A 21,625-nucleotide genomic window follows, 5' to 3' on the forward strand; every position below is an offset into this window, starting at 1 on the left:
GAAAAGTGAATGAACTGCAAGGGCGTTCATCAGCGCCCTAGTAGTCCATTTTATAAAACTACAAGCCGACTGCCATAGTGGCAGACAGGACTTGTAGTTTCTTCATTCACAGAACTGTGAAGGAATGCTGTGGTAGTCTTGCAGCTGTGCCCATTTTAAAATGTGACAGTGAGTGCGGGGGGGGGGGGGGGGGCTACTGCATAGTAACATGTTACACCCTAAATAAGGAGAACCTATCCCATAATCTGTGTATTTAACCGTTTGTCTTAGTTCAGCGTCAGCCGTATTATTATCATTTCACCTTCATTTCTTCTGAGTGCTGAGTACTCACACTTTAGGTTGACTAGGTCCAAATGATAGGCCAGAGTGATGGCTCTGGGGTCTGTCTTACGCAAGCAGTCAGCCAGGGCCTTTGTTTCGTTAACAGGACAACCAACACCTTGTGCAACCTGCAAAAAGGAGGGCCATGTTTAATATGTGCATCTGTATGACTTTTCAGTAGTTACTAATAGTAAATCTGTTTAGTTGTTTTCAGTGTTGTAGACCTTGAATATGTAAATTAAGCATATCTTAAAGCAGACCCCCAGATTAATCTGAATATGCCCACTTGAGGACCATTGAGAGTTAGCGCACTTCATCATAAATGAGACAAAGAACAAGATGCATAGCACTTACTAAATACAAACAAAGGTGTTTTTTTTTTTTTTTTTTTTAAAGCGTTTATTACCCCAACACTTCTGATATGTGCCTGCTGTACCAAGTGCTTGTATGAGATAGCGCATTCCTTTTGTATTGCTTCCTTTATGTGAAATCCCTGGTGTTCCTGCCAATCTCTCTGCTTTCCTATTAAAAACTGACCACACTAGGCATAAGAGCACAGGGTGGTCAGTTCTCTAGCCATGCTGGGAACTCAGTTTGCTCTCCTCCAAAGATTAGACTTGTCCTGACACGCTTTTCCCTGCACAGCCATTTACTGGCAAGCTCAGTGTGCTGCTGCTTCTCCTCCTCCCTCCAGCTCCTATGCAGTTGAGAACTGAGGGAATGAGATCATTTATAAAAAAGGCAAAAACATTTTTTTTAATATCTATACAAAAATGTTTTGCCTTTCATTTTTATTTTTTACCATCTCCTTCCCAAGCCTATTCTGACACTTTGCTCCTACATGTATTTATTTTTTGCTAGAAAATTACTTAGAACCCCCAAACATTATATTTTTTTTTTAGCAGAGACCCTATATAATAAAATGGTGTTTATTAGAATTCTTTATGCCACACGGTTTTCTCGCAGCGGTTTTCCAAACGCAATTTTTTTGGAAAAAAACACGTTCATGATCGAAAAAAACAAAACGGTAAAGTTAGCCCAATTTTTTTATAGAATGTGAAAGATGATGTTAGACTGAGTAAAAAGATAACTAACATGTCATGCTTTAAAATTGCATCTGCCCGTGGAATGGCGGACACTACAGTGCCTAAAACTCTCCCCAGGCGACGCTTCAAACGACTTTTCAGGTTACCAGTTTAGAGTAGCACAGGAGGTGTGGTGCTAGAATTAGTTGTCTCTCTCTGATGTTCGCGGCACGTGTGGTGCGATCACTGTTTACATAAGTGTGCGGAAGTAACATATGCGTTTGCGTTTAAGCACGGTGGGACGGGGCGCTTTTGCTTTTTTATTTTAAGAAACATTTTATTATTTTAAAGAAACATTTTTTTTTTTTACGCTAACTTTATTGCTATCACGATGAACAACATCCCTTGTGACAGCATGAGCCATGACAGGTCCTCTTTATGAAGAGATTTGGGGTCTATTAGACCCCCATCTCTCCTCTGGCCCCCCATGCAGCCGATCAGACACAGCTGGTGGCCAGGTTAACAAAGAGGCAGAACTGGAAGTGACAAATTACTCATTGCCCCGGTGTCCAGGGTTACAGAGAGAGGGGAACGACGTCAGTTGCGCTCTCTCTCTGTACAGGGCACCCATTGCTGCAGGCTGCATCACTCCTGGCCTCTGCGATGGGACCGGAGAGCTCAGAAGAGGCAGCGGCGGGAGGGGGGTGGGACCCCCTTTCGCCACCCGCAGAAGTGATCAAGTTGGTTAATTAGCCACTCGGATCACTCCTGCATTATAGAGAATCACTGGCTGCAAAGAATGGTACCAGGATGATGCCTGTAGGTGCACCCACCATCCCGGGATAACCACTGAAACAGGACAGGAACGTCCTTGGGTGGGAAGTGGTTAAATTGAATGGGTTGTTTTACAAGGTGATCTTTTACAATCACTTCAAATTCCCGTTTGTTCAGCTAATATAACAGGTTAAGGAGGAGAAATGGGCAAGCGCAAATACTTTTTTTTTTTTTTACTTTTAAACAGGTGGTCAGGTAGGTTATGGATGGTACTGTAAAACATAGCATTACCTAATTAAATCTAATTGGAATACCCCCTCACCAATCCCTATGTCGTCTAAATTCCCTTAGCAATTTTAGTTTGTTTGAAAAGTTGATGGCTGCGCTGGACTGACCTACTCGATAGAGGCTCTGTGAGTGGGTGGTAGGTGAGAGAGGGCCGCTTGGGGAAATCAACTCCCAATCAATCTGGTCGGACCTGATGAAAAAAGGCAGTGGACCCTTGTTAAGGGGTCTGGGGCTGCTACCTTAAGATACGACCTAGTGGTCGTTTCCAAAGTTTCTAGTGGTATTTGGTTTTAAGGAGTGCCCAAAATCAGCAATAAGAATCCCACTTAGATCAAAAGATTGCCGTTTTATTGGTAGCAGAACATGTTAAAGCCAACGCGTTTCGGGGGAACAGAGACTACCCCTTCTTCAGGGCGTAAATGTTGCCGTTCAGATCTGCAACCGACAGCAAAACTGGTTATTGCTGATTTTGGGCGATCCTTTAACCGACTACCACTAGAAACTAAGCAATTTTAGAAACACAACACCTTTCTAATGTGTAAACCACACAAGCAGAATGTAGTAGTGATTAAAACCCGACTCCAAGAAAACCTAAAATGATCCCTTGCAGTCTAAGATCCTGAACATTATCAAATAAGTTCAGGATCCATAGCCCCGCATAGTAAGTGATGATGCTTAGAGACAGTTCACTGCCGAAGCATGGGGGAGCACCATTTGCCAGAGGAACAGGGTCAGGTAAGTTAAAGTGCTTTTACTCTTCCTTAGACTAAAAAGAGCAGGTAACCCCCGCAGTGGGCCTGGGATTTTCAGATTTCCCAGAGTTGGGCTTTAATATTGCAAAACTGATCAATGTTCCAAATATGAGTGATTGATTCATTGATATTACAACCTACTGTAGCTTTTTCCTAAGCAAGCTATCTGCTCCAAGGATTTAGCAATCAATTGCTACCCAAGCAATGTCAATAATGTGAGTGAACTACTGCAAAATCTCCTGTGTAGCTCTGACCTTACACAGACAAGTATAACAATCCTGAGACATCTCCTTGCTGGTTGGTTATATGGTTCTAGGCTGTATCTGCGCTACAAGCCAGCAGCCCTGGGTGCACACTTGACAGCAGAAGCTATAGGCACTGGCACAATTTTCAGGGGGCATTGGCAAAAAAAAACTACAGTAACGTCCCCCCCCCCCTCAATTTTGATGGTTTACGGTTTATTAATATATAGAGGGAAGTCCTTTTTTGGCACATTTATTTTATCCTAAGCCCGTGCGCATTAGTGATTAGCACTAATTTTTTCCATAACAAATTATTTAAGAATCAATTTGAAATACCTTTTCCGCCCACATCAGGGGATCATGCTGAATAGCCCATGGACACGTTCCCACTCCACTCTGGGTAATAGCACGTTTGATCAGCCCCACGTTGTATGGAGTTAGAGTCTGTGACACACGGTAAAATTAGTAAAAAAAAAAAAAAAAATTAAAAAAAGAATTTAATAAGACAAAAGGCAGTGTGTAAAGTGCAGTAACGCAAGCTAATCAATCAGAAATAGATTCTTTCAGACTGTATCTCCCTAATTAAATCTTCACACAGCCCTGTAAGCTGAGGGGAGGAGTCCCTCCTCTAACCCAATTAGCTGTGGGTACACTTGAGCTTGAGCTGCTGAGATTTGCAAACAGAACTTTTAAAGGTTAGTCTAATGACATAAAAAGGAGCTTAGAGCTCCAACATCTAGCTGGAATTGTAAATATGAAATATTATTATGATGACAAAATGTATTTTTCTCCCTTAACATAATTACCCATCATATACAAAAACATACTTTGGCTTTTAGTGTGCAGCAAAGAAGGGGGGCACCTAGAAGACATCATATCACGAAACGTGTAAGAAAGAGCCGACATTTGTGACGTCATCACACATCCTGAAACCTGGAAGCGGTCTGTCTGAACTCAGGGACCGGCTGTGTAATAGTATAAGCCCTATGGATTTTACAGCTGTATTTTGTTGATTTGAACAAAATTGGAAGTTTGTGGTTTTACACTATGTGGCTTCCCCGGTTTTCTTTAAGGACATGGAGGAGTTTTGGCACTGGGCATAACCTAGAGGTCTATACAGGGGGAAGAATCTATTGGGCTGAGTGAAATCCCATATATGCAAGCGTACTTTGACTTCTTTAAAATGGAGTCAAAACACTCTAGTAGGCGTGTTTATAGAGCGCGTGGTAAAGGTGCACAGAGGTGTGGTTTCCATATCGTGGATTGATTTTGCACTGTTTATGAGGAAGATTGGTGTAAACCACTACAAATTTGGCACTGTGGACTTTATATTTTACTTACAGTATTTCAGACTTTAATTTTTTCACATTTTGAATACCCAATCAGGTGCAAGGGGATACGGTGTATCTGTAACATGTTACATTCTGATTATGGGCATAACATGTAACACGTTACAAAAGGTGAACTTATCCTTTAAGCACTGCAGTTTTTTTTATAAATATATGTCTAAGTTATGGTCTTCCTCAATGGATTTTTGTTTGCTGGGTTGTCAGATGGATCAGGTGGGTTTTGCATTCCCATTCAAGTCTATAGTAATGCAAAACCCACTTGAAGCAGGTCAAATGCACCACTCATTGAATGCTGAATCATCTCAGAAGCGCCTCAAAGTATTGTCACACTAATGCCATTGACACAAGCCCAAAATTTAATCGACACACTCCCTCAGTCACCTGCAGAGAGACACTGGCGCCTCCAGCTGACTCTCCAAAAAGGGTGATGTTGTTGGGGTCACCTCCAAAAGCCACAATGTTCCTCTTCACCCAAGCAATGGCGAAATGCTGATCCCACAGACCATAGTTTCCTATTGAGGAATAATACAGGGTTTAGAAAAGACGGAGGTGGACGTGGTGTGTAGGCTACCCCATTAAATGAACTGCTCTTTCAGATAATCTAATAGCCTTTTACCATGAAAGCACATCTGCAGCTTGGACTAAGGTGCTAGATAAATGTATTTGGTATGGAGTTATATTACCATATCTGTCCTATTTTAGACTTCAGTAGATACATGAACAAAGCAATGTTAGTTTTTTAGTACTGAATCATTAAGCTTTGTGATTGATGTGTGCACAGGGCAGTGCTGGGAATTTTCGTGGTTATGTTGCCACTGAAGTCCTCAAGATGTAAAAGAAGACCGTATATTGTTCAACTTGCCAGAAACCACAATTATGACTGCTTCTCTTTAATGACTTGTTCATTTGGTACAATTTTTCACCGAAAAACAAATCCATCCAAGGAAAGAAACGCATTTCACTCTGCAATATAGCTTAGTTGTAGAGTGGCAGGAGACCAATCAGTTCATCTGTTTTCTCAGATGGTAAAAAAATGTAAATATAGTATATATATATATATATATATATATATATATAGTATAGTATAGTATAGTATAGTATAGAAGAACTAGAACCACTTTATTGGTATCTGTAGTGATATTTTCTTATCCCTTTCTGTCCCGGGAACACAACAGTATCCTAACTCTTCCAAAAGGACACCACTACAAAAATCTCACAAAGGTTCTAAGCCAGGGGTTGGCAACCTACAACACCCCCACCGCTAATTGTCAGGCCCCTCAGTGTTTAGAAATCAGGTATATAGGGGCATTTTATTAATAAAGCACAGGCACTGGGACACTTGTAATTAGCAAACAGGGATGTTTGTGTAAACATAACAAAGTGGCTTAAGTAGTAGCTTAAATAGCTGCGGGAGGGCTGTGTAATATGCTAATCTGCAAGGGGGTCATGTAATATGCAGGGGGGCTGCATAATGTGAAGGGGACCAGAGGTGCAGTGGCTGTGTAATGTAAAAGGGTCCAGAGGTGCGTTGGTTGTGTAATGTAAAGGGGTCCAGAGGTGCAGGGGGCTGTGTAATATAAAGGGGGCCAGAGGTGCAGGAGCTGTGTAATGTAAAGGGGTCCAGAGCAGCAGAGGGCTGTGTAATGTAAAGGGGGCCAGAGGTGCGGGAGCTGTGTAATGTAAAGTGGGTCAGAGGCGCAGGGGGCTGTGTAATGTAAAGGGGTCCAGAGCAGCAGAGGGCTGTGTAATGTAAAGGGGGCCAGAGGTGCGGGGGCTGTGTAATGTAAAGGGGGTCAGAGTTGCAGGGGCTGTGTAATGTAAAGAGGGCCAGAGGTGCAGGGGGCTGTGTAATGTAAAGTGGGTCAGAGGTGCAGGGGGCTGTGTAATGTAAAGGGGTCCAGAGCAGCAGAGGGCTGTGTAATGTAAAGGGGGCCAGAGGTGCGGGGGCTGTGTAATGTAAAGGGGGTCAGAGTTGCAGGGGCTGTGTAATGTAAAGAGGGCCAGAGGTGCAGGGGGCTGTGTAATGTAAAGTGGGTCAGAGGCGCAGGGGGCTGTGTAATGTAAAGGGGTCCAGAGCAGCAGAGGGCTGTGTAATGTAAAGGGGGCCAGAGGTGCGGGGGCTGTGTAATGTAAAGGGGGTCAGAGTTGCAGGGGCTGTGTAATGTAAAGAGGGCCAGAGGTGCAGGGGGCTGTGTAATGTAAAGTGGGTCAGAGGTGCAGGGGGCTGTGTAATGTAAAGGGGTCCAGAGCAGCAGAGGGCTGTGTAATGTAAAGGGGGCCAGAGGTCCGGGGGGCTGTGTAATGTAAAGGGGGCCAGAGTTGCAGGGGGCTGTGTAACGTAAAGTGGGTCAGAGGTGCAGGGGGCTGTGTAATGTAAATGGGTCCAGAGGTGCAGGGGGCTGTGTAATGTAAAGTGGGTCAGAGGAGCAGAGGGCTGTGTAATGTAAAGGGGGCCAGAGGTGCGGGGGGCTGTGTAATGTAAAGGGGGCCAGAGTTGCAGGGGCTGTGTAATGTAAAGAGGGCCATTGGTGTAGGGGGCTGCGTAATGTAAAGAGGGCCAGAGGTGGGGGGGCTGTGTAATGTTATCTTCATTTTGTAGCAGGTAAATGAGGCCCTCCATGCATTCCCATACATTGAATCTGGCCCTTAAGTGGAAAAAGGTTGCTGACCCCTGTTATAACCTTTCATCACTCTACTAAAAATATTTTATTATCTGCTAATATTTTATTTCTTCATTAGAACTACAAAACCTTTTGTCTAGATTTTCTCTTTAGTGAATGAAAATAGTTACCTGGAGCATTGGCATCCCCTGTGCTCAGAAATCCTAGTGGTCCCACTCGATAGTTGAAGGTCACCACAATAACATTGCCCCGGACTGCCAGCTCTTCTCCATCATACAGATAATTGTCGAGAAAATTAGCTCCTTGTCCTCCTCCAAGAAGAAACCCTCCTCCATAAATCCAGACCATAACAGGGAGTTTTGTAGACACTGAACAGGAAACAAAGAGCATTAAATAGAGATGGAGTGGCTATTAAGTTTCACCTTTAAGGCTTTCACTGCAGCATTGCTCCCAAAATATCGGAGCTGTTTTTGTGTGTTTTTCAAGGTTTTTGCTTCTCTGCATTAAAACAAAATGAAGAACAAATGAACAAGGTGAAGAATAAGGCCACCATGCAGTACATTTTCAGTTAAATGGGGTTGATTTACTGAAGGCAAACAGACTGTGCACATTGCAAGTGCAGTTGCACTTATAATCCCCAGGGTTTAGTGAATGTGGTAAAGCTCTACTGATTTCCATCATCCAATCGTGGGCAAGCAAAAATTATTATTTTTTTCCTTGCACCTGATTGGGTATTCTTAAAGCGACGCTTTACTACATTTACTAAGATCAGAGGGAAATGAGTACAACTGCACTTGCAAAGTGCACATTGTATTTGCCTTTACTAAATCAACCCCAGTGTGTTTCCAGCTTTCATTTGTTTGAACCAGTTTTCCAAAGCAGCTTTCTCCTAATGCAGATAACGGACTAGTATTAGTGCCATGGTACACTTGAGATCCTGTCAATGGTGACATTTGAACAGCAACAGGATCACTACAAAGGGCAGAGAGAAATACTCAATACCTTGATTCTACTACTAGGCAAATCTATTAGACTCTACTAAGCAATCATTGTTAAAGATCCCTGGAGTACTGTCAAAACAGGTTGCTGTTTAACCCCCCCCCTTTATGACCAGGCCATTTATTGGTATTCGGCACTGCGCTACTCTAACTGGTAATTGTGTGGTCATGCTACACTGTACCCAAACTAAATTTATATAATTTATTTCAGACAAATAGAGCCTTCTTTTGCTGAAATGTTGTCACCACTGGGTTTTTAATTTTATGCATCATAAAAAAAAAAAATACTGAAAATCTTGAAAAAAAAAAAATATTTTTTACTTTCTGCTAAAAAACATATCCAATAAAAATTAAAAAAAAAATCTAATTCCTTCATAAATTTTTTGACAACAAAAAAGTTCCAATAAGTGTATATTGATTGATTTGCATCAAAGTTATAGCGTCTGCAAAATATGGGATATATACTGGAAGTTATAGTAACTTATAATGTGACAGTGAGTGTGGCAGGCAATCTGACTCTGCAAGGAACTAACTGCCACCACCTGTGACATTAATACAGTGATCAATGCTAATATACTATACACTGTCACTGTACTAATGACACTGGCTGGGAAGGAGTTAACATCTAGGGCGATCAAAGGGTTAACTGTGTGCCTAAGAATGTGCAATGTGTGTACAGTGTGCTGCTTCTACTACTACATCTCTCAGCTTCTCATCCCTGCTTTGCAGAGACCAGAAACTGACAGGTCGCTCCCTAGTCTGTACAGAGCCCTCTGTTGTTTACCAACACAGAGCTCTGGGCTGTGATTGTACAGAGACGATCAGCAGGTTCCGGCCATAAATCATTGGTCATGACTTGCTGACAGGCTCTCTCTGTGTACAACCCCAGCATTATCTACTCCTGGTATACCAGCATTATCTACATTGTCCACATACCCAGTTTCATTTATTTTCATATAAAGATTTAGAAATTCTGGACATTTAAGGGATAAGTTGTGTCCCCACATTTTAAGTGTTTTTATGTACAGGGGTTATTCAGCTCCAGCTGATTTAGGTATTTGGTAAAATATTCATAGAAGTGTTGTGAACTGACTGGCTGTGAGGAGATCTAGCACACGGAGACATTGTTTACATAGGAGCTGAATATCCCTGGATATCCCAGGAGCCAAATAAGAGAGCAGAAATTACATACCTCACTGTGGTGAGGTGGCCCAGAAGTGGTGGGATTTTTGAACAAAAAAAGCTATTTAAACAAAACAAAAACAAAAAATGAAGATATCCAAAGATTATTGGCACAGGGATCAGCTACCAGTAGGGTCATGGTTGCAAAATAGGGTGGAACTCTACTGTAAAGAATAGAAAAACAATCTATCTTGTACATTTTGAGACACACAAAACCTTAGGATATACAACTGGACCGAAGGACCTCCACGGATTTTATAAGCACTTTTGCTCACCTGGTTAGAAGTAGTTATTTTAGTTGTTGCATTCAGAAAAAGCCAAGAGGATTCGGATCTGAAGATACGTGTACTTTGTAATTATTGAACATTGATTATGTTGTAAGGTGATGCAAAAACATGGCAACACACTGTGATAACCTATTTTCTTATTATTTTTGCATATGCCAATTATGAATTCCCATGTATGCCCCAGGATCAACATTTTTACATGGCTTTCAATGTTTGTGGTATTTTTTGTGCAATTTTTAAATTATATAATTTTGTACTTGATTATATTTGATGCATCTTATACACTGCCTGGCCAAAAAAAGAAAAAAAAAAGTTGCCACCTGGAATTAAACTAAGCAACTTATTAAACCAAGCATGCAGTAACTATCCTATTGGATAATTACTGCATGTGCCCAAAGAATGAGGTCAGCTGACTACCTGAATATACTGAATGACCAGGTTATTCCATCAATGGTTTTTGATGGCACGGGCATATTCCCAGATGACAATGCCAGGATTCATCGGGCTCAAATTGTGAAAGAGTGGTTCAGGGAGCATGAGACCTCATTTTCACAGATGGATTGGAATTACAGAGTCCAGAACTTAACCCCAATGAGAATCTTTGGGATGTGCTGGAGAAGGCTTTGCGCAGTGGTCCGACTTTCCCATCATCAATACAAGATCTTGGTGAAAAATGAATGCAACACTGGACGGAAATAAATCTTGTGAAATTGCAAAAGCTTATTGAAACAATGCCACAGGGAATGTGTGCCGTGATAAAAGAAAACAAAATATTAGAGTGTGTGATCTTTTTTTGGTGGCGACATCTTTTTTTTTTGGCCAGGCAGTGTATATGTTTTTTATCCCTGGTGAGTGTATCTCCATTTGGGAATCTTTTTTCCAAACTATTCTATATACATAGAAATGTATTAAGGATAGAGGCATGATGGGGGAGAGGAGGGGGGGTACTCCTGATGGGATGATGTGACGACGCTGGAGTAGGCTGAGCCGCTGCCCGACCTCCTGCTGTCTCCCAACCTCCTGATGTATCCTGTGGCCCACGCCAGTGAGAGACGGCGTTCAGCCATCTATACGAGGCCCTGAGCTGCTGTCTAAACGAGGCCCTGAGTTGCCGGACCCTGTGCCTATGATCCCTCCTCCATTGCTCCTGCTGTTGTGTCTATTGCTGCTGCTAGAGAGCTCTCTTACATCCGCTCCCCTCATTGCTATACAGGTTGTAGGACCACCCTCCACTTTTATTTGTGGAGGCTGTGGATGAAGAAGAGCTGTGCCCGTCCGGTACTGCAGTGCTGGAGGGGTAAGCTTGCCTTTAGGGTTGATCTGTGCTAAGTTATGTGAAAGAGCCCTATGAGGGGGAGAAGAAAGGATAAAGACCCCTAAATCAGTATAAGGGGAAAAAGACTGCCGTTGAGACCCTAGCCCCCCTATAGCAACGAATAATCAACAGAGGGCCCTCTATTCTTGTATGCTCCGTTTGATCATGGAGTCTTCTATAGCCACCCTCTTGCGTTTGGGCATAAGCCTTATCTGCTAGGTGGCTTAGACATCTATCTTTTTTGCGGCCCTCCCTCTTCTCCTCATGGTCAATACCATATTGGGCCAAGGATGAGAGGCAAATCAAAAGCCAGTAAAGTAACTCAACCTGCCCCTAGGCCAGAGGGCATCCAACTCTATAGGTCAGCAGAGACTAGAATGCTGGAAGAAGGGCCTGATAGCCCAAGACAAGGAGCCCCGAGACGGACTGGGAGAGAAAAGCAAAGACCTATAGTGGAGGAGCCCTCAGCAGAGAGGATAAGCGGCCCAGGGGTAACTAGACCAAAAAGTATTGGAGGGGCCCCTCATGGGGGACCTAAGGAGCAAAATGGAGACTCTAAAAGACAGAGTTCAGCCTTAGTAGAAGGAGATGGGGACATTGAGCATCCCAAAGCAAGCCTGCCCCTTATTAAGGAAGCCTTAGTGGGCCAGCTGGCTAAAATGGAAACATCTTTGAAATTGGAGATAGCAGCAGTCCGGGCAGATATTGGACAGGTACTCGATCATGTGGAGGAATTGGATAAGAGAATAGATGTACATGATCAAGTATTAGATAACCTGGGCAAACAGATGAAGTTGTTGCAGAGAGCTAATCGCTCCCTACTATATAAATTAGAAAATCAGGAGAATCAAAGTTGAAGAAAAAATGTGCAAATTAAGGGTTTGCCAGAGAAACATGGTCAGGGGGACCGGAGATCAGTAGTGTGGGGTCTTTTTAACCCCATGCTGGGGAAGGGACCCCCAGAAACTATAAAAATTGACAGAGTACACAGGGTGGGAGGACACCGAAGTCAGGGTGGAGGCGTACCAAGAGATGCGATTGTGAGGTTTCACTATGCAGAAGAAAAGATGATAGTTATGGAAAAAGCCTGGCATTCTTCTGGGATTATTATAGGAGGAGTGAACGTATAGCTTTATGCTGACCTGTTGACTGAGACCCTGGCAAGAACTAGACTACTTAAACCCCAGATAGAACAGATGCGGGCCTCTAACATCTCCTATCCCTGGGATTTTAAGGACTTTCTCAAAGCCAAAAAAGATGGCCTCACGGCGGTCTTGAGATTCCCAGAAGACTTTTGTAACAAATTAAACCTACCACCTCTGGCGTTGCCAGGGTGGGAGGAGTCCTCGGATGTGCCAATGCTGCTAAGGAAGGGGAGGTGGCCCCATGGGGAAATGTGAGAATTTTTCAATTGTCCTTTTCCCTTCCCCCTCTCCTCCCGTTCCTTTCTCCTCCTTTGGGAGGTGGGGAGAAGGGAAGAGGGCTTGCTGATCCAGTGGGTAGGGTTAGGTCAGAGCGCTGGAGTGGTTTCCCCCCTGGGAAGGTTTGGACGGTAAGAAACAATAGTGATGTGTCACCAGGTCCGTACAAGGAATAAGATCTAGACATTTGTCCAGCCCTTCGAAGGGCCAACCTCTTGGAAAGGGGGGAGGGGGGGGACCTTTACCTGGAAAAGGGTGTGTTAGCTGCTGTTTAAGGCCTCGGTTAATTTATCATATAATGTGAGAGGTCTGAATACACCTAGTAAAAGGTATAAGGCATCTAAGAAACTGCATCATTATTGGGGGAAGAGGGTTTGCTTACAAGAAACACATATTGCACATGCATCAGGGGTTAAATTGTCATCCTGCCTTTTCCCTACGTGGTATTATGGCAACTCAATTTCGAGTCATTCACGAGGAGAGATCCTGAATATCAAGGAGAGAACAGGCAATCCAACCCAAATTCCCTTTTGTATGGTGTAGAGAGGAATTGAGATATCTTGGAGTTAAATTAACTAGATCCTTAATGACTCTGTATAAGGCCAACTATATACCCATATTAAATAAGGTCAACAACTGAACTCCCTGAGACCCAGACCCCTTTCATGGTTGGGTAGAATAAAACGCAGTAAAAATGAATGTTCTCGCCAAGCTTACATACATATTTCAAATAGTCCCAATCACCATCCCCCAGGCCTGCTTCAGAATGCGAAGAGCAATAGTATTAAAATACATATGGGCACATAAGCATCCTAGAATTGCCTACGCAGTATTAACAAAGGGGAAAAGGTCAAGGGGGGTAGCGGCGCCCGATTTAAAAAAAATATTATCAGGCAATTTCTATAGCACGAATAGAAGACTGGATGCATAATAAGGAAGGCGAGAGTTGGGTGGGTATAGAGAGTGCACAAAGTAGGGCAGACCTGGGAAAGATGTTCTGGGTTCCATGGGAATACCGGGATTGGGCCAATAGCACATGCACACTGACTAGGAACACGTTAAGGACATGGAATTGCATATGTAGAATGGCTCACTGGGATTATAATGCACCTCTGATTTCAATATCGACACAAATTATTTTAAACCAGGGAAGGAAGTTTATTTATATTTTGTTAGATGGGCAAAAAGTGAAGAGAAACAATTACAAGATGTAATGGTAGGAAATAGAATGTGCACTTTTTCAGAAACAACACAAAAATGGGGGATATGCCACTTAATAAATGTAGATACACACAATTGCAGCATTTTGTGCACTCCCTACCACAGCCTCTGCGAGGGAGGGATAATATGAGACCATTGGAGAAACTGTTTAGTTCTCCCGCATCTATCAAACATAGCATATCTCTCCAACATGTATCAAACATAGCATATCAAAAATATTTATATAAAGAATTTACTTGGGGAATTAGAACCCGTAAACCCGCCATATTTAGGGAAATGGGAACAGGAATTTAGGGCCCCTTCAGGATGAAGAAAAGAGGAAGAAAGTCCTAAGATTAGCCTGTTCCTCATTGGTTGATTTAAGGACAACAGAGATGTGCTATAAGTTATATGCTAGGTGGTACCTCACCCCACAGAGGACTCAGGTTCAGTGCAGAGATATCCCCAACTTGTTGGAGGGGATGTAAAACCCCTGGAACATTTGCACACTTGTGGTGGGAGTGCACAAAGATACAAGTTTTTTGGGAAGGGATCATTAGCTCCCATTTCTTTCTGGGATCATTAGGACAATCCACCAGATTACAGGAGACTGCATTCAGGTGGAACCTTGGACATGCTCGTTTCACAATACAGAGAAAAAGGTGACAGTATATAAAAATACTTTAGTACCTCACCAATTGAATGCTGCTAAAAGCCTGACACCGGCATTATGGCGAGTGCCAGAAGCCCCGAGTATAAGGGATTGGGCCGTAAGCGTGGATTGAGTGAGATATGCGGAAGAAATGATAATCGGCAGTAGAGGATTCCTGTGGGAAATATCAGGATATACGGGGGGACTGCATAAAGTTTAAAAAAGGAGGATAATATAAAGATGATGGATGTCTGAAGCCGATAGGGGATACAGCCTAGGAATAAAATCTACCGGGACCCTTGGGGTCTGGGTTAGGGTAAGAAGATATAAAGCATAAGAGGGGGGTTCTTCAGAGATGGAAGGAGGACACTGGAGAATTGAATAGGAGGGGTTTTGTTTTTTTAGGGGGGTTACTAAGATTAATAATGTTTACATAGAACTGCTGATTTTTGTAAGGACTTGGAATCGTATATGTCTTACTGAAAATTAATAAGGTATGAATATACAAAAAAAAAAGGATAGAGGCATCATGTGTGGATGGCTGTGTGCTGTCCCTGGCAACCCAGCTGCTCTAAGCCACAACCTACCTTGGTATAGAATTCCGACCCTGTGTGCTTTACATGCACCATTTATCAAAAAAGAAGACATGCTTTGCTTGCTGCAGTAGGCGGGACATTTTTAAGAACTCCACACTAAAACACATACCGAACATGAACATAGCCTAGAGCAGCTGTCGGCCAGTGATGATTTAGTTTGGATAATCTTTAGGGTCCTTGTATACAATACTGATGAATGAACGCTGGATCTTCCTGGCAGAAAGTTCTTTCCCATAAGGCCTCTTGTACACTGCAGCTTGAGAAAGCTTCGTACAGGTTTTTTTTCTTACTGAGCTAAAATACAGCCCATTAATTGTAATGTGCCTATGCACACAGGCGCGTATACAAGCGCTGTGCATTCTTCAGTAAAAACAAAATTGAAAAATCTGCATTTTTGGTCAGTAATTTACACCTCATGCGCGCAAATGCATGCAAATGCGCGCCATTGCGCACAAATGTGCGCAAATGGCCATTTACATAATGTGCAGAACATAAACGTGAGAATAGGTTTCCGCGCACTTGCGCGAATATGCACGCATGTGCGCGAAATTGCGCAAAAATACGTGCAAATACATAGTAAAAAAAAACTGATGAAAAAGTAGATGCTCAAACAGGAGTATCATGTGTAAGAGGCCTAATACAAAAGTATACTCCTTATAGTGTGCCTGTTTACCCATGCATATGCGTGTAAAACATCCATCTCCCACAACGCTAAATATTTTAGGGGAGGCGTGACTTATGCACGTGTAAAATACTGACCAATAACACAGATTTTTGTATTTTTTACATTAGTTTATTAGTGTATTTTTGCACTAGTTAATTGATATGTATGCACTATTGTGTAAGCAATGGGCTGCATCCAGATCACAAAAAAAAATAAAAAATAAATGCCAGAATGAGTAAAAACTTGGTGTTTTTGGCGCCTGTGTGCAACAGCCCTTAATGGCACTTTTCTACTGCAAGTACCGGCTCGGCTCTACTCGGCCCGGTTTGCTTTTCCACTGCTGGTACCGCATGGTACGGTTTTGGAACGGTTCGGTACGGTATGGTTTGCTTTTCCACTAAAGTAGTACTAAAGTTAAGTGGGTAGGATAACAACGATTCTCTGACCAATCAGTGGCTAGTATTGACTGCATGCAAAGGATTGTGGGATATGGTACCTCTTGGAACCACAATCGAGGTGGTACTGTTTTTGAGAGCCGTACCCTTCGGTTCCATGCAGTGGAAAAGCGCCGCCGTACCATACCGTTCCTACACCGTACCATGCGGTACCAGCAGTGGAAAAGCACAAAAGCGAGCCGAACCGTGCGGTTTCCATGCAGTGCAAAAGCGCCATCATTTTCCTATTGTTGATTTACCTGAATATCTACATACAGATCTCTCAGAACTGCATAGGACAACAAAATTCAGGAATCTACCAAATGTAACTTATGAAATGTATTATGCAGATCAGTTATAACTACATTCATATGAGGGTTCTTCGTAAAGTTTCAGCACTTTTTTTAAACTCTTTTTAATAAGAAATGTAATGCAGAAACATTTTGAAGACCCCTCGTAAATATTAAAGCGAGTAAAAATATGATTAGCCGATACATTCATTTGCGAACCAATTTGCTCATCACTACTGTCAGTTACGCTATAATATGATCAATGGAGATATAAAGTCCATACAGTCCAAACATAAAGTGAAGATGCAATCCAGGACCAGGAACCCCAAAGGGTATATGCTTACCAGATTGAGGTAAGGTAAAGGCAGATTCTTTGGATAGAACTTGTCACCTTGATAGTAGATCCAGGTCCACGTGAACGGTTAGCTCAATGGTCATTGGATCATGGAAGTAAAGGTAAAAGCGCAATAGCGTAAAACCTTACAAACTATATTAATTGGACACCACAGTGTTCTTGAAAAATAAGTTCAATTGTGTGAATGAATGAACCTCCACCAATAAATTGATCACTGATAACAGTGAATAAAAAACATGCAAAAATAAAAATATAAAAATAAATATAAATGTGATGGGTACCCCTTACCAAAAGGTGATAAGGGTAAACATCAAAATCAATAATATGACGTGTTGTAGCTGAAATCGCCTCTTACCGGACAACGTTAATTAAATAGCCAATAAAGGGAAGGCAAAAGTGTGAAATTTGCGTGTTGAACCACCACCTTTTGTAGCTAGATTCGCCTCTTACCATATGAAATAAGGATTATAGCAAACGTGCAGATCACAATGCAGTGTGAACCCGGAGCCAATATAAGATAAACCAATAGGGGTCGCCTCTTACCGAATATTACCGAGTCGGTGTGTAGAGGAGGAGGCCCGAGCTGTGTGGAGGTGAACTCTTGCAATACCTCCGTTATTTGAGGAAAACAGCACCCCAGAGTAAGGATCGGGTCCTTGGATGCTTGATCACCATACAGGCTCAATACTATTTATATTCGGTAAGAGGCGAGGTTCATTCATTCACACAATTGAACTTATTTTTCAAGAACACTGTGGTGTCCAATTAATATAGTTCGTAAGGTTTTACGCTATTGCGCTTTTACCTTTACTTCCATGATCCAATGACCATTGAGCTAACCGTTCACGTGGACCTGGATCTACTATCAAGGTGACAAGTTCTATCCAAAGAATCTGCCTTTACCTTACCTCAATCTGGTAAGCATATACCCTTTGGGGTTCCTGGTCCTGGATTACATCTTCACTTTATGTTTGGACTGTATGGACTTTATATCTCCATTGATCATATTATAGCGCGACTTATTTTTACAATATTCTACAGGGTGTGGTCACACTAGAAGTTGCTGCTGTTCACTGTATTTTTCCTTTAGCGCGGTTAATATTTTTACATTACTACTGTCAGTTATAAAATAAAATTCTTACATTACAATATTTTAAATGTCAAACAGTGGATGTAGCCCTCAAATTATATAGCACCTCTGTGTTGCGTTTACTGACCTGCTTTACGAGACTGAGGGACCCAAATATTCAGGTAGAGGCAGTCCAGATCTCCCATTGTACTAGTCTGGAGCAGAGTTGCCTGAATACAACGTTTTTTGTATTCCGTAGCTTTCAGTGTACCTGCAGAAAAATCATAAAATGCGGTTGAAAAACAGAATTTTTGTAAAATCTTACCTGTAAAATTCCTTTCTCTGAGTCCTCCGACAGTCGCCTAGCTACTCCTGCGGAGCTGAAGTCAATACCCAATAGTGATGACTTAGAGGCGGCGGCGACTGTCGGAGGACATAAGAGAAAAATGGTTTTAAAAACAGACTTTGATGTTACAGCTATTGCATACAGTTTTCCAGATTACCTGGGACTTAAAGGGGCAGTTCACACTGCATCAAGAACCTCATTTAGGGTAAGGGTAGGGGAGTTTGAACATCTTGCTTTCCAGTAAAAAAAAATAAAAATACAGTGATGTATTCCAGGAGTAGGCATTTAGCTCTACTTTCTTCAATACTCAATGAGGGGGAGAAAGTGTATAAGGAGAGTCATGTGATCTGGCAAAGTCATGCAATTGGCCCCTTCTCCAAATACGAAGTTAAAACTGAACTCCAGGCTAACAGCTAAATACGCAGATAATGTACATATAAGGGAGCTTTTTAACATGCCTAAAAATTTCAATTCTATCCATCCAGTCCTTCGTTTTACACAGCTCTGACACGCAGCGCAGCTCTGTCTGGCACAGCAGGAGACCTGAATTTTCTCTGCTGCAGGTAACACTAAGGCCCCTTTCACGCGGGCTTTCCAAACAGGTCCGCCTGTCAGTTTTTTAGGATGACCTGATCGGACGCTCCATTCCCCCTATTAGGCAGCTGATGTCAGCGGTGACATGTCCACTGACACCCGCTGCTATCTGATTCAGTCCGTGAAAGCAAGACGGATGGTAACTCTATTTTCCATCCGTCTGGCGGATCGGATCAGATGAAAAACAGACAGGCAGTCCGTTTTCTTCTAATCTCCTCAGAGGAGAGTGGGGCTCTGATAGGTCCGTCTCAGCACAGTGAGTGGAAACAGACCTGTCATCCGCCTGCTCAGCAGGGGTCAGCGGATTGATTCCCCGCTAAGAGCAGCGGAGTCCACCAGGCGGAACGCCCGTGAGAAAGGACCCTTACAGATTGTGTCCCTCCCCCCTGCCTGTGTGATTGGACATTGAAATGAGAAGCAACAGACTGAAGAGCTCATCTCTCAATCACTCTGCTTTCTCCTCCTTACATTTTTTTCCTTGTTAGCACATGAACATTGCAGCACACCCGGGCCACAAGACTGGCTGCATAGGATTACAAATCTTTTGGCAGGTAAATTCAAATGTATGTTTTTTCTGAACTATTAGTTGTTTGCTGGAGTTCAGCGTCACAACATCAGAGAACCCAGTCAACCCTTATGACCAATGTTCCCTTTAAGCTGCGCGGCAGCGCAGTCTAAATGACGGTCCCGCGCAATACAATGTCAGACGGCGCAGCCACGCAGTGCGCCCCGAGAGCCCGCCCATTGTGTGACAATAGCGAATGAAAATTCGCTATTGTCACACGGATCCTCCTCCTGGCCAATCAGGGAGCGGGTCCTCCCGCTTCCTGATTGGCCGAAAGGCATACCACCCCATGCCATTGGCCGAGGTCCGAGGAGGAGGCGGGAGGACTGAGGAGACGCAGGGACTAGGGAGCCGGGACTAAAGAGAAGCTGCTGTGACTCGTGAGGTAAGTGCACGGGTCCTGGGGGGGGGGGACGCTGGCATCTCTGCATTGATTGAGGGCAATGCTGTGGGCACTCTGCAATGTATTGGGGGCATTGCTGTGGGCACTCTGCAATGTATTGGGGGCATTGCTGTGGGCACTCTGCAATGTATTGGGGGCATTGCTGTGGGCACTCTGCAATGTATCGGGGGCATTGCTGTGGCACTCTGCAATGTATCGGGGGCATTGCTGTGGCACTCTGCAATGTATCGGGGGCATTGCTGTGGCACTCTGCAATGTATCGTGGGCATTGCTGTGGCACTCTGCAATGTATCGGGGCCATTGCTGTGGCACTCTGCTTATTGGGGGCACGCTGGTCACTCTGCATTGACATCCCCCCCCCCCCCCCATTGCTCAGTCTAAAGGTTTGCGCTCAGAAATTTTTTTATTTGCTCAGCACAGTAAAAAATTAGAGGGAACATTGCTTATGACGTTCATTTTTGACTGTTGAGCTGTGTTGCGTTACAGAGGCCACTCAAAATGATGCCACAATTAGAGGATGCTCAGAAATTGGTGATGGGCCACATACTGGTGGTCTTGTAGAATGGTCTTGGTCCTTTGGACTAGACTTTGCAAATATAAGATCATATCTCTTCAGCACACCATGGATCCAAAATCAAGTGCAATCACAGTGCGATACATGCAAGTGCAATGATTCAAGGCTACTCAGGACCACTTCATCAGGCATGAAAAAGAGGTCCTGTATGACGTTAAAACATTGCACTTATACTTATTGTGATATTAAACACTTTAATAAATATTTTGACTATTGCAGCACCCTCCAGTGTGCTACTAGTGTTAGCGCAGGCAAATTAATGTTATGACTCCTGGAGTCTGAATATGGGTCAGGGTTTACTGCAGGTCAGGCTGGATGACTTAGGCTCCATGCACACAGGGCGTCATAAAAACGTGCTCCAAAGCTGTTTACATAACGCCGGGAAACAGCAGCTGTAAAAACGTGCTTTCAGTAGCTTTTTCTACTAGCGTTATTGCACGTTTGGCCACAGTAGCTGTTAGCAGCGTTTTTTCTGCCTCCATTCAAAATCAATGGTTCCCTATGGGAGCCTATTGATTTGAATGGAAGTCACACCGCAGGTCGGATCAGGGTGATCCGACTTGCGGTGCGACCTGCACTGTGAGAATCTTGAGGGGGAACTCCACGCCAAAATGGGGAAAAAAACGGCGTGGGGTTCCCCCCCAGGTTCCAAACCAGGCCCTTCGGGTCTGGTATGGAATTTGAGGGTAGCCCCGCGCCGAAAAAATGGCGTGGGGTCCCCCCCAAAATCCATACCAGACTCTTATCCGAGCATGCAGTCCGGCATGCCAGGAAAGGGGAGGGGACGAGCGAGCGGCCCCACCCCCCCTGGATCATACCAGGCCACACGCCCTCAACATGGGGGGGGTGTGGGTGCTTTGGGGCAGGGGGGGCTCTGCACCCCACACCTCAAAGCACCTTGCCCCCATGTTGATGAGGACAAGGGCCTCATCCCCACAACCCGGGGCGGTGGTTGTGGGGGTCTGCGGGCAGGGGGCTCATCGGAATCTGGAAGCCCCCTTTAACAAGGGGGCCCCCCCAGATCCCGGACCCCCTCCCTATGTGAATGGGTATGGGGTACACTGTACCCCTACTCATTCACCCCATAAAATGCAGTGTATGGAAATAACGACAGGAGACGTTTTGGAAAATTTATTAAAAATCTTCATCCGGCTCTTGTCCTCTCCGGGGGTCTTCTCCTCTCCGAGAGTCTTCTGCTCTTTTGCTGTCCGCCCTTCTTGTCTTCTCTCCGGGGGTCTTCTGCTGTCTTCTCCTCTCCGAGGGTCTTCTGCTGTCCGCCCTTCTGCTGTCCAATCTTCTTGTCTTCTC

The 21,625-nt window shown here is 43.7% G+C and overlaps 1 protein-coding gene across 1 annotated transcript in view; it reads right to left on the reverse strand.

The window, feature by feature from the left end:
- LOC309559539 (bile salt-activated lipase-like) overlaps window positions 1–21,625 on the reverse strand; it is a 49,574-nt gene that overhangs the window by 18,250 nt on the left and 9,699 nt on the right. Inside the window, exons 3-7 of the mRNA XM_082262839.1 lie at window positions 17,984–18,106; window positions 7,543–7,740; window positions 5,133–5,263; window positions 3,739–3,846; window positions 332–449 (exon numbers count right to left, since the gene is read on the reverse strand). Coding sequence (XP_082118965.1) covers window positions 332–449; window positions 3,739–3,846; window positions 5,133–5,263; window positions 7,543–7,740; window positions 17,984–18,106 — 678 coding nt within the window. The remainder of the gene's footprint in view (window positions 1–331; window positions 450–3,738; window positions 3,847–5,132; window positions 5,264–7,542; window positions 7,741–17,983; window positions 18,107–21,625) is intronic.

Source organism: Pelophylax lessonae (assembly GCF_965119305.1).
Source record: "Pelophylax lessonae genome assembly, chromosome: 7".
Classification (NCBI taxonomy): Eukaryota; Metazoa; Chordata; class Amphibia; order Anura; family Ranidae; genus Pelophylax; species Pelophylax lessonae.